Below are 13,476 nucleotides of genomic sequence, written 5' to 3'. Positions count from 1 at the left end.
GCTTAACTGTGCATCTTCAGGCTTGGAGGCAGCATAAATACACTTGTAAGAATGCTATTAATTCAGCTCGATCATCCTTTTTTTCCAATCTTATTAAGGATGGCTCTGGCAATCTTAGGTGTCTTTTTTCAACAATAAATCGAATGCTGCAGCCAAAATGTAAGTCTGCACCATCTGGTTCTAAAGAGCAATGTAACAAGTTTTTGGAATTTTTCCAAACTCAAATAGATAACAAACAACATCTATTACCCCCTTCTAGCACTGGTGTGTTGTCACTTATTACAACAGTGTTTATGGGGACTCTTCTCTCTGACTTTGTTAAGGTTATTCCATTGAGTCTGACTAAAATGGTTGTTAATATGAATCCAACAACCAGTTGTCTGGATCCTGTTACAACATCCCTTATTGTTTCAATTTTCCAGCTGTGGTGGCTAAGATCGCTAATGAGTCTTTGAGTACTGGAGTTAGCATTTAAATGGGCAGCAGTCTTACCATTGTTAAAAAAAAAACCTACCATGGACCCGGATGCTCTATGTAACTATAGGTCTATCTCTAATCTGTCATTTTTGTCAAAAATTCTGGAGTGGCTCATCAATTAAGTAATCACCTAATGCAACAGGATGTTTACGATCCTCTTCAGTCAGGATTTAGACCTTTACACAGTACAGAAACAGCTCTTGTAAAGGTGGTAAATCTGTTTATGGTTGCAGATTCTGGAGCATTATCCATCTTGGTCCTCTTGGACTGTGCCGCATTTGGCATTGTTAATCATGAAATACTTATTAGCCATCTGGAGACCTTTGTGGGCATCTCTGGCACGTGTTGTGCTGGTGTAAGTCCTATCTGTCGGACAGGAAGCAATTTGTTTCTTTGGGGGGTTATTCGTCCAATTCCAGTCCGGTTTCCACAGGTGTCCCACAGTGCTCTATCCTGGGGCCCTTGTTATTTAATATTTATATGCTGCCACTTGGCCAGATAATTCATCGCCATGGAGTTAGTTTTCATTCTTATGCTGATGACACTAAGATTTACTTACAAACTAAATCTGACACAAAAATAGCTACTTCTGTACTTTCACGCTGTTTGACGGAAATTCAGTTTTGGATGCAGCAGAATTTTTTGCAGCTAAATTGTAATAAGACAGAGGTAATGTTGCTTGGCTGTCCGCGTCAATTGAGTAAATTGGGCAGCTTCAGTTTGGTCATTGACGGGCTGGAAATTAACATGAGTCCTGAAGTTAGAAATCTCTGTGTTACTTTTGATCCTTGTATAATCTTCAAAGCGCATGTTCGAAATGTCACCAAGGTGTCTTTTTTCACCTACGTAGCCCGTTTAAGACCCATTCTGTTTCTATCTGATGCTGAGAGTCTTGTGCATGCCTTTGTCTCCTCACATCTTGACTACAGCCTTGCTTGGAAATTTTGCTGTTATAAAAAACTGAAAAGTCTTGATTGCATAAGTATTCACCCCGTTTGCTGTGACACCCCTAAATAAGCTCTGGTGCAACCAATTGCCTTCAGAAGTCACATCATTAGTTGAATGGAGTCCACCTGTGTGCAATTAAAGTGTCACATGATCTCAGATTAAATACACCTGTTTCTGGAAGGCCCCAGAGTTTGTTAGAGAGCATATCTAAACAAACAGCATCATGAAGACCAAGGAGCTATCAAAAGAAGTCCGGGATAAAGTTCTGGAGAAGCACCAATCAGGGTTGGGTTATAAAAAAATATCCCAAACTTTGGGATGCACCCAAGTTATGGAATGCCTTTCCACAGAAAATTAAGGATTATAAAAATGTAGATTTTTTTTAAAAGTCACTGTAACAGGAGACCTGTACATGATTGTTTGTTTATTTTTAGAACTGGGTACCCCTCTGCCCCTGTGCAATTTATTATTTTGTATTTGTTTTGTTGTTGTATTATTATTATTGTTGTTGTTGTTGTTATTATGATTTATTATGTTTAAATATGACGGCAAAAAGCCATAGTTTTTATTGTTTGTCAAGGACGAGTGAGGTGCCGTTTTTATTTTAAAATACCTTGTGGGAATGCATGACTGTCAGCTAGTAATTTCTGAATTAGCTGGCAGTCACGCATAATAATTCTACCCGTTCAGACTATGGCCGAGGGGTAATGAGAGAATTAATAGCCAGTTAACCCCTCGGCTATGATATAAAAGACCTGCAGCTTTGACTGTGAGAGGTGGGTGTTCGAGAGGAGGAACAGAGCGAACGAGAGGAGAAAGAAACTGATTAAAATAACCATAGGATCAGTGAAAGCAATCTGCTCAGCCTGACCTGTGTTTTGTGTTTGTGATTTGTTTTTGTTTCTTTTTATTTTGCTCTGTGAGCAGTGTTTTTTTTGTTCAAACCTTTTATTTTATTTTTGTGTTTGTTAAAATAAAACGGTGCAAACGCCTTTGCACCGCAGTACTGCCTGAGTGTTAAATTCTTACTGCATCTGGCCTGATGTCACCACTTAGCCATCCCTGTCACACGTGGTGTCCAGCATGGGATCACCAGCGCCTCCTTGACTCAGGCCAGAAGAGGTACTGCAGGTGTTTTATTTTTGTTTTTCTGTTTCTTTTTGAATACTTTTTGTGTGTGAAGAGGATGACGGGGAGGAAGAGCTGCAAGAAGCAGCAAAAGCGGCAGTAGCACTTCTTATTTTCATGATTTTTAATGTTGTTAGAAGTTTGTATCCTATTCTGTATAGGTCATGAGTTTAGTTTTATTGCTATTTTACTTGTCTTCCCTTGCTTGTTAAGTGCTTTGTGATAATCCTTTATGAAATGCGCTATATGAAATAAAAATTATTATTATTATTATTATTATTATTATTATTATTATGTATTAGTGTGTTTTTAGATTGTAAAGCGCTTTGAGATGTGCTGCATAAATTGTGCTATATAAATAATAATAATAATAATAATAATAATAATAATAATAATAATAATAATAATAAATGTATATATTTGTTAGATGAGGAGATGGACTATTGCCATAACACTACCAGTCAATGTTAAAATGTAATGAACACAAGTCTAATAAATTGGATTTTACTTTCACGTTAAACCATGAGCCCTCTATCAAACGCCTGTCATATCTGCTGTGTTGGCCATTGCAGCTTTATTGGCCTTTACAGTATCTTAGCAACAGCAGACAGTACCTTTGATGCTTGGGCTGCCATACTCAATTTAAGTGTTTTAATATTGTATTAAATCTGACGGACTGCTGCAGCAGGGAAATGCAAACAGATTAAGAACTCTTGAAGGATGTTATGCAACCAAATAAATAATATCTAGTCATTGGGAAAAAGCTTAGAATATGTAGAACAAATCTGAAAGAAACAGTCTGCATCTTGTTAATGTTGCAGCACTAATTTTTCCCGGAATGGAAAGATATATCCATTGCTTGATTTATCCATAAACATGAAATGCAATAAAAAATATTTAGCTACTGATATATATATATATAGGGCAGCTGGCTCTTTGAGCTAAAATATATATATATATATATATATATATATATATGTAACGTTCTTGGTTCCGGCAGGCAGGAGCATCACACAGGGTGATGCAAGCCACACACAGGCGTAGGGCGGGCATGAACCCGGGACCTTTCACACTAAAGCATAGTGTCGCTACCGCTGTACAAAAGATGTACAGCGGTATGTCTTTGTGTGTGATTACGTCACCTACCAGCCCTGTTGCTGCCTTCCCCCATGCACGCTAGATGTAAAGTTTGTAGTATTAGAAAAGCTAAAATTAGACAATGTGACATATAGAAGAATAAAATAAAGTAAATGGATAAATAGACTGATCACGATTATGCCAGCGGGACTCAACAGAAAAGAATGAACTAATTAACTTCAATCAATATATATATATATCACTTAAATAAATGAACAAAATTCATTCAAAAGTTGTGCATGCTGATGCACAGGGGAGGCCAAATCAAGACTGATCCTCAGAGCCAGCATTGCATGATATAATAAAAATATAAGTTTATATAAAGTAATGTTAATTAGAATTAATACAAATTCAAAGATAGAAGTAAAAATGATGTCACAATATATAGAACACCATTACATCATGTAAGAATAAATCATGGATTTGAATGTAAACAATAACAAGTAGTTGTTGTGCCGTCAAAAACCTATAAATACCTCCAATGTTTTGATTCAAACACAGGCTCCCTTGAGAAAGATATGTACAACATATCGAAACGTTGGGCAGCTGGCTCTTTGAGCTAAAATATACAGTATATATATATACAGTGCCTTGCATAAGTATTCACCCCCCTTGGACTTTTCCACATTTTGCAGTGTTACAACATGGAATTAAAATGGATTTAATTAGGATTTTTTGTCACTGATCTACACAAAATAGTCCATAATGTCGAAATGGGGAAAAAAATCTACATATTTTTCAAAATTATTTACAAATAAAAAACTGAAAAGTCTTGATTGCATAAGTATTCACCCCCTTTGCTGTGACACCCCTAAATAAGCTCTGGTGCAACCAATTGCCTTCAGAAGTCACATCATTAGTTGAATGGAGTCCACCTGTGTGCAATTAAAGTGTCACATGATCTCAGATTAAATACACCTGTTTCTGGAAGGCCCCAGAGTTTGTTAGAGAGCATATCTAAACAAACAGCATCATGAAGACCAAGGAGCTATCAAAACAAGTCTGGGATAAAGTTCTGGAGAAGCACCAATCAGGGTTGGGTTATAAAAAAAATATCCCAAACTTTGAACATCCCCCGGAGCACCGTTAAATCCATTATTAAAAAATGGAAAGAATATTGCACAACTGCGACTCTAGCTAGAGAAGGCTGTCCACCAAAACTCAGTGACCAGGTAAGGAGGGCATTAGTCAGAGAAGCAACCAAGAGGCCAATGGTAACTCTGAAGGAGCTGGAGAGATCCACAGCTGAGATGGGAGAAACCGTCCATGTGACAACTATAACCCGGACGCTCCACAAAGCTGGGCTTTATTGAAGAGTGGCGAGAAGAAAGCCATTGCTGAAAATAAACCATATCAAATCCCTTTTGGATTTTGCCAAAAGGGAGACACAGCAAACATGTGGAAAAAGGTTCTCTGGTCTGATGAGACCAAAATTAAACTTTTTGGCCTTAGCGCAAAACGCTATGTGTGGTGCAAAGCCAACACCGCTCATCATCCTGAGAACACCATCCCCACTGTGATGCATGGTGGTGGCAACATCATGTTATGGGGATGCTTTTCATTGGCAGGGACTGGGAAACTGGTCAGGATTGAGGGCAATACAGGGAAATTCTAGAGGAAAACCTGTTTCAGTCTGCAAGAGACCTGGGACTGGGGCGGAGGTTCACCTTCCAGCAGGACAATGACCCTAAACACACAGCCAAAGCTACACTGGAGTGGTTTAAAAACAAGAACCTGATTGTCTTAGAGTGGCCCAGTCAAAGCCCAGACCTCAATCCGATTGAGAATCTGTGGCAAAACTTGAAAATTGCTGTTCACCAACGGTCCCCATCCAACTTGACCGAGCTTGAGCAATTTTGCCAAGAAGAATGGGCAAAAATTGCAGGATCCAGATGTGCAAAGCTGATAGAGACTTACCCAAAAAGACTCACAGCTGTAATTGCTGCCAAAGGTGCTTCTACCAAGTATTGACTCAGGGGGGTGAATACTTATGCAACCAACAAATGTCTTTTTTTTTTCTTTAATTAACTTTTGTGTCACAATAAAACATATTTTGCACCTTCAAAGTGTTAAGTATGTTGTGTAACTCAAATGGTAAAAATCCCAATTAAATCCATTTTAATTCCAGGTTGTAACACTAAAAAATGTAGAAAAGTCCAAGGGGGGTGAATACTTATGCAAGGCACTGTATATATATTCAATAATATAACTTTGTAGCACATTGACAATGTGTAGTGAATACTTATAAATGTTATATTTCAATTATTTTTCAGACAGAGAAATCATGATTTAAAATCAATCACAAACAAAAGTAGAATACTGCACAGGGATGTTTGTTTGAAAATGCTGGCATACATAATACTAATTCTTGTGTAATTGATCTGCTTTCATGTTTGAATGTGTTTTATATTTGTACAGCTTATGATCATGTTATTGTTTACCTATATTGCACTTATGTGAAATGTTATATCTCTACTGGTTCGTGTCTGCGATATATTTTAGTCTGTGGACACTGCTAACAGTTTGTATTGTCTTGCTCTGAACTGTGTTTCTGTCTCTATTAAATAAATAAACACATATAAGACATTTCTAATAATGCACGGTTGCAGATACATTATTTTGTTACTCTTGGGAGTTGCAGTTTCTTAAATAGAACCCTTCCTTTTGTTACCATCCCGTAAAACAACAGGATTTGAAGGGAATGCTGTTATTGAAATATACACTATTCCTACACTAGGTATCAAATATACCTTTTATAAAAAACGAAATGACATCACAATTGCTCATTCTATCTCTTTTACATATTATAGAAACACATAGTATCGCCTTTTTCCGATTACTGTTTGTGGTCCTTGGCTCCTCCTGGTACAATTTAGACAGCTAACGTTGTCCCCCACCCCCAAAACCAACCACTAGAGCTGTACCTGTACCAGGTTTTTGGTGTCTTCCAGTTAACAGGTGTAAGTGGGGGTGTCTGACACCTTGGACTTAACACAGTTCCAAAGTTATTTAGGGGCCATTCAGGCCTACTTAGTAACCCATCAGTGTTTACCCAGTAACAATCTTCTTGAGGCTTACATCTGAATGACATACAAAGAATGAAAAACAATATTGCTGATCTTAAATTTGGAATATTCAATGCAAAATAGTTCCCTTAAAAAAAGTGGTGAAGGTAACTCTATTAAAAAATATTCAGAAATTCTGATTATAATACATAATATTGAGAATATAAGCCTCCCTGATTCATCAAATATTACCAGGTTACTTTCACAAGATATTTTAAAGATGAGGTATCCTGCACTTGTGTTGTTGTTTTTGTTACACTACAATATATACATCAGTGATGTGTGTTAATACATTTCTACATAGTTTACTCTTCAGTGCTCTACTTTATCAAAAAAAACTGTGCTTGTATAAAACATGTACATGTAGCTTTAGTTGTCCTGACAAGCTGCTCGCTGTAAGCCAAATAGACATTATTTGAATCAGTAATTCCTTTCATAAAATGTCATCTTCAAGTTGAATTGATCTGGAAGAAAATCAGAAACTGGGTTGGGTGAAGGACATTTCCTATGGCATTACTTTGTATTAATTCACAAGGACTAATAAAACAGACGCTATTGACCAGGAATGTTACTATGATGCAGAGAAAAAGCCAAAAGTGAGCAAACTACATTTACCACAATACCCCGCTCAGATTCGCGCGGAAATGTTTGGAACAGCCCTTTTGAAACGTCTGGTAATTTGATTGGACAGTGAATGTGAATATTGCGATTTTTCGCCTTCGCGCCATTGGTGGACGTCTGACTCCAAAGCCCCGGATGTTTCTTCATTCATTCCATATATAAGGGAGTGAAGGCGGGATCGCAGTAGTTTGAAATTAGACCGTACTGTGTGTTTTTATTCCTTTTGTGTTGTAAAGTGAAGCTTATTAAAAACGCAATGGTAAGTGTTGTTTCTTTTACTTGCAAAGCTACTGATTATGTTAGAGTGTTATTTTAAAATTAACAAAAAATAGACGTAGTCTTAATAATATTGCTCGTTGGATTTAGCAATAATCGTTTTAAAGAGCCGGTGTTTGGAATGTAACAACATAATTTCTTAAGTGTTTTTGCTTGGATGATGGGAAAGTCGGATGGTAAATGCTAGTTTTCTTAATTTGTTTTGAAACGGCGATAGAGTGCATGTAATTCAACAAATCTCCATTTTCATTCGACTAACTTAATTCAACGTTGTGTTGTGCAGGCTGGCGGAAAAGCTGGGAAGGACTCTGGAAAGACCAAGACAAAGTCGGTTTCCCGCTCTCAGAGAGCAGGTTTGCAGGTTAGTGCATCATACTAGATATTCCTGTAATGTGTGTGTGTGTGGGGGTGTATTTTAATGAATATGTTTTATAAAACGGGAACATTGTTCTAGTTTGATTGTCTGATAAAATGCACCGTGGCCTTCATTTCACCAAGGGCAAGCTAGCAGCTCAAAACATAAACGTTTTGTTTAGAAATCAAATATCTTAAATGGGCATCTGCAGGCAAACCTTGAATTTTCAACCGATAATACTGTTTTTGACCCTGCTTATCCTTTGCAGTTTCCAGTGGGTCGTATTCACAGGCATCTGAAATCAAGGACTACAAGCCACGGTCGCGTAGGCGCTACAGCGGCCGTCTACAGTGCGGCCATCCTGGAGTATCTCACTGCCGAGGTATTTATATATTTTTTTAAAAATTAATTAACCCCAAAAGCTAAGCAGGGCTCGAAGCTCCCAACTGCTTTAGAGTAGTTTCAGTAATGGCCTGGCGGGGCGCTATGACGCTGTAATCTCATGGATTAATATATTTGAATGTGGATTTCAATTCATTATAAATAAACCACCAAAAACTACAGTTTCATAGGCGGGCGTTTCTTGTGGGAGAGTCGGTCCAGTTAATGTATTAGCTGAGACATTATGCCATTAGTCGGTGTTGCAGGCAGAGTTGATGAGAGATGTCTGATCAGTTTCTCTTTTTTGCAGGTTTTGGAATTGGCAGGAAATGCATCTAAAGATTTGAAAGTGAAGCGTATCACTCCTCGCCACTTGCAGCTTGCCATTCGAGGAGATGAGGAGTTGGACTCGCTTATCAAGGCAACAATTGCTGGTGGTGGTAAGTGCCAATCTTGTTAAGTCTGCTGCAGTAAAACAAATCTCCAGTTTGGCTTTTAGAATAGTCTTAAAGTTCATATCCAGTATAACCCTTCAGTTGAAGATTGCTGTTAAAACTAGATTTCAGGCTGGATATACTAGTATATTGTCTCATTGTATTAAAATACTTGGCTCGTACACTGGGTACATACTGGAATCTAAAGCAAGTACTGAAACTTCTTTTTCTCTCTCCACAGGTGTCATTCCTCACATCCACAAATCACTGATTGGCAAAAAGGGACAACAGAAGACAGTGTAAAGAACAAACTGGTTTTATTGGCCAGGCTGTCTCTGGATGCTGAACTTGTTATAAATTTGTTCAAAAGGCTGTTCTAAAAATGGGTGGAAGAATTATTGTGCTTTGTAATAGAAATTAGTTTTTTTAAATTGTGTTGAGCTGTACAGCTACTCATTTCTGGGGGTATATAAATAAGCGTGGCTTCAAAGAAGCTTGATTTAAACTGTGGTAGATTATGGTATGTTTGTTCTGTGTACATTATTGAACACTCAATACCTGCTTGAAAGTTAACTGATTCAGATCCATGTTTTTGTTCTAATTTGTATCCTGGACAAAAGCTCAATAAATGTTTTAAACAGTGTCATTTTTTATTTATTTTTTTTCACCCAAATGCTGAAGTTGTGTTGTCTAAGCAGATTTATAAAAGGTTTACTAGCAAAACTCACTTTTGTTCTAATTGGTGAACCCCATTTTAATATGAACATATTTTTGTGCTATTGTCCTGCATTGTGGCTTTCTTACTTCTCTAAAGAAATGTATCTAACATACATTCCAGCTTGTGTAGATTTTATAATTTGCTTGCGCTAAATCTAGATGTGCTTTACATATGATTAAAGTGATTTATCAGGTTCCTAAACCAGCTAATTCAATAGAAAATCTGAGAGACATCTGCAATTCTCTAACCACTGGAGTGTGCTTTGTGGTGTTTAGGAATCCAGTGAGAGTCAAATCAAACCTGTGACCATTGTTGCTGATCTGAAACTTTCTGAGATTTTTTTTGTTATGTTAAACAATACAATCTCATTTTTAAATCACTTAACATATCTATCACTTTAACATTGGCATTTAAATGGCCAGAACCAAACCAATTAGTATTGGTCTGCCATATAGATATAGAGATATATATATATATATATATATATAGACAGATAGTCATTTAACAAAACACTAATGTATGTGGATATAATGATTGAGTTGTATAGTTTGCAGGTGTCACTGATCTACAGTTAACTATAGGGAAGGAGGTTTTTTTGTTTTTGTTTTGAAACATCATGTTGACAATGGGCTTACTTACTTTTTAGTACAGTACTCTTAGGTGCCCAATCTAAATCTCCCAACACCTAATATATGCTCTATCAAATAAAGCTACTTATTACTCATTTACTTGGATACATTTATTACATAGTTCAGTTTAACTTAAAAAAAATAAGCAGTTGTTGCAAAAATAAATGCTATTTAACAAACAGGGTTGGCCATTGTTAAGTCAGAACATTACCATCTAGAAAAAAATGAGTATGTGGAGGTTTGGACAAGTCATTTGTACTGAGCTGACAGAACCTAATGGTTTGATAAGGACACATAGCTAATATTGCAGCATCTCAAATGAAAGGCATTGCACGTAGTGCACACAGTATCTGTCCACAGAAGTCGGTTCACATGCAATTGCAATTCATTTTGAAAGTATGCTTTAAACATACTGTATTGCTTTTTGGGATGTCTTTGTAAGAAGCTGCTGCAGCTTTTCCAATCAAAACAATTAATGAACACATACTGTATATGATTACAAATATAATTACCATTCTTTTTTTAAACATGCCTTCGTTGGAGACAACCATGGCACACCAGTCTGTTATGTTTTGGTCATGTTGAGTGCTGTTTTTCCAGTTCAGTATGATGTCATTATATATATATATATATATATAAAATGTGTCCACTAGAGGGTACTCGGGTGACATGCAGTTGCTCCAGAACTGGATTAGGGAGGGAAATCTCGTACCTCAGACAGACAGACACAATTTTGTACTTTGTACTCTATTCTCAACAGATCAGTACTTGAAGACTGCTTTCTTTTTACCAACCTCGTCAATTCGTTCCACCAATGAATGCTCAATTACATTAATTGGAGAGGCTTTATGTCAGCTTCTTGTACAAGCAGTGTCTCTACCTTTGAAGAGCACCTAATTGAGTTATTTATCTACTGTAGAGATTCATATTTTCAAAGTGCTAACTTCAGTCTTTAACTCCTGCTATTTCAAAGAACACTCCCTTACATACTAGAGGTTTGACTCTCATAACATTTGCAAGTGTTTGTCTCCTTTAAAAAAAAAAAAGGAATTAATGAAGGTCTGGGGTAAATGTCTTTAAAATATAAATTGGTGTTTTCGGTTACTTTCCAAAATGCTTGCGCGTTTGTTTTGTGTTTTTTTTTTTTCTTTCAAAATAGGTATAGTAGTAACTCGACCGTACTTGCACACTTAAATTGTACCTTCTTTCCTTTGCTGTCTTCTACAATGAAATCCCTATGGTCACAGGCACATTCTTGTTTGTGGGCATTTTTTGTACATTTCGCCACAATTCTGTTTTAAATCCTCCGTATCTAACTGTAATGCAACTGTAAAGCCCGCTAACAAGCCTCCATTTCTGATTGTAATCTCGTTTTAAATCTCGTAAGCAGAGTCTCCAATAGAAATGTAGGAATGTGCTGTCACTCAGTAGTTGGAGCGGGTTTAAAGTATTCAGAACAAATCAAGTCAGGAAGGCGGGATATTGCCCAGCAGCACTGGGAAATGTATTTATTATTCATTTTGTAGAAGGTTTTTATTTTTGAATGGGAAAAGGGTAAAGTTAACGTGAATTGATTAACCATTTCCACAGTTTTTCCGGTGTTTTCTGGTGTTTATTGGCTATCCAACAATTATTATTATTATTATTATTATTATTATTATTATTTTGTGTCGGGGGTGTTTTATCTGGTTTTATCGGTTAAAATAAAAAATCAGAAGCTCTAATTATAATATAATAATGTTCAATAAAACAAAAACAAAATGTCTAAAATGCAAGAAAAAAACAACATTTTAACCCAACCCCTATTCAACGTTCCTACAGTAACAGCAGTACTGGCTCCTCAGAGGAGGTAAAGCTCTGTTATAAACTCCTATCTGCTATTAACCACAGTACTTGCAGTAACAGATCACATGATCTGAGCACATGTTTTAATTGGAGGGGTCCAGAGAGTGTTTTTTCATCAGAGGAGACTAGCCTTAGATACAAACTCCTATCTGTAACCACACACAGTACAGTACTAGCAATGACAGATTACGTAGTCTGATCCCTGGTTTTAATTGGAGGAGCAAATCAAACCCTCCCCCTCCCGCCTCTGCTTAAATGAGTATGAACGATTGTGAGTGAAATTGAAGTAGATTTTGACCAAAAATGCATATGGTAGGAACATTTAAAAAAAAACATTTGGGATGGCAAACAAAAAAATAAACTGCGCCGCAGCTCGATAGCGTGAAAAATCCCTTGACTGTGTAATCCCATTAAACCGAGGTTAAATAGTGAAGCCAGCAGTGTTGACGTGTGGGTTATAGGAGTTGTAGTTTTCCAATGCATTTCTGCTGATTGGAAACACCATTCAGCGTGTACCAGATAAACTAATATTCTATATTAGTTCTATTCTATATGCAATACATTGGGTTGTGTACATTTTTTTTTACTTTCGCAACTTTGTGCTGGACTTTTCATTTTGTCTTGTTTGTCGTGAATTGTTTTTTTTCTTTTTAGAGAAATTGATTCTCTGTTTCCAGTTTAAGTTTGCAAAAAAATAATTGTTGGCAAAAAAATAATGGTAAATGTACCTCTGTTTGACAATAGGAAAACACATCACATCGCAATTGATTGCACCAAATTGGGGTACACCAGTTTAGACTGCACTTGATCTACCCTTCCGACTATGCACTGCACTTGTCTGACCTCAGCATCACGTTACTGGGTCCTCAGCTGATGCACTATCTTTGCACTACTGCACTACTAATATCTCATTGTAGATTTAACTTGTAATCCTAACTATACTGTATTTAAACATTACTCTTGCATTGTAACCCTGTACAGTTCTGCCCCGTAACACCTGTAATTCACCTTGGATAAAGGCGTCTGCCAAATAAATAAATAAATAAAAATATGAAAAGTGTTGTAAGTCAAAATACAATAATAAGATTATGTTGTTCCTTGGGGCTTAATGGGACCCCAAACCCATTAAAATATTTCAATCTCTTTAAAATACAAAAATAAAATAAAGGTTAGGGGGTTTTCTGCCTTTTTCTGCCTCGCCATTTTTTTGGACACCAACTGCCACTTTGGTCTTGCGGGCACAACTTTGCCCACGTCCATTGCAATGTGTAAACTTTAGATGATAAAATAGTCCCATTCACTACTGAGATGGTGCCATTTATACACTTAATGTCATCCAAGTGTATCTTGGCTGGATTATAGGGCATTCTGTTGATAGAATCAGCTGTCATTTTAAATTTCTCATTGTAAAACCCTTTCCATAGCCACTGATTAACAAAATGCTCATTGCAATTGTGTTTTT

The 13,476-nt window shown here is 36.8% G+C and overlaps 1 protein-coding gene across 1 annotated transcript; it reads left to right on the top strand.

Moving 5' to 3' along the window:
- The first annotated feature begins 7,494 nt into the window (after positions 1-7,494).
- LOC117409608 (histone H2A.Z) lies at positions 7,495-9,465 on the top strand. The gene is made up of 5 exons (XM_034015895.2): positions 7,495-7,635; positions 7,936-8,013; positions 8,276-8,389; positions 8,699-8,828; positions 9,064-9,465. The coding sequence occupies exons 1-5, from the start codon at positions 7,633-7,635 to the stop codon at positions 9,123-9,125; spliced, it is 387 nt and encodes a 128-aa protein (XP_033871786.1). The 5' UTR covers positions 7,495-7,632; the 3' UTR covers positions 9,126-9,465.
- Positions 9,466-13,476: the final 4,011 nt, after the last annotated feature.

This window comes from Acipenser ruthenus, chromosome 2 (genome assembly GCF_902713425.1).
Source record: "Acipenser ruthenus chromosome 2, fAciRut3.2 maternal haplotype, whole genome shotgun sequence".
NCBI classification, from domain to species: domain Eukaryota; kingdom Metazoa; phylum Chordata; class Actinopteri; order Acipenseriformes; family Acipenseridae; genus Acipenser; species Acipenser ruthenus.
This window is presented reverse-complemented; position numbering and strand designations above follow the sequence as displayed.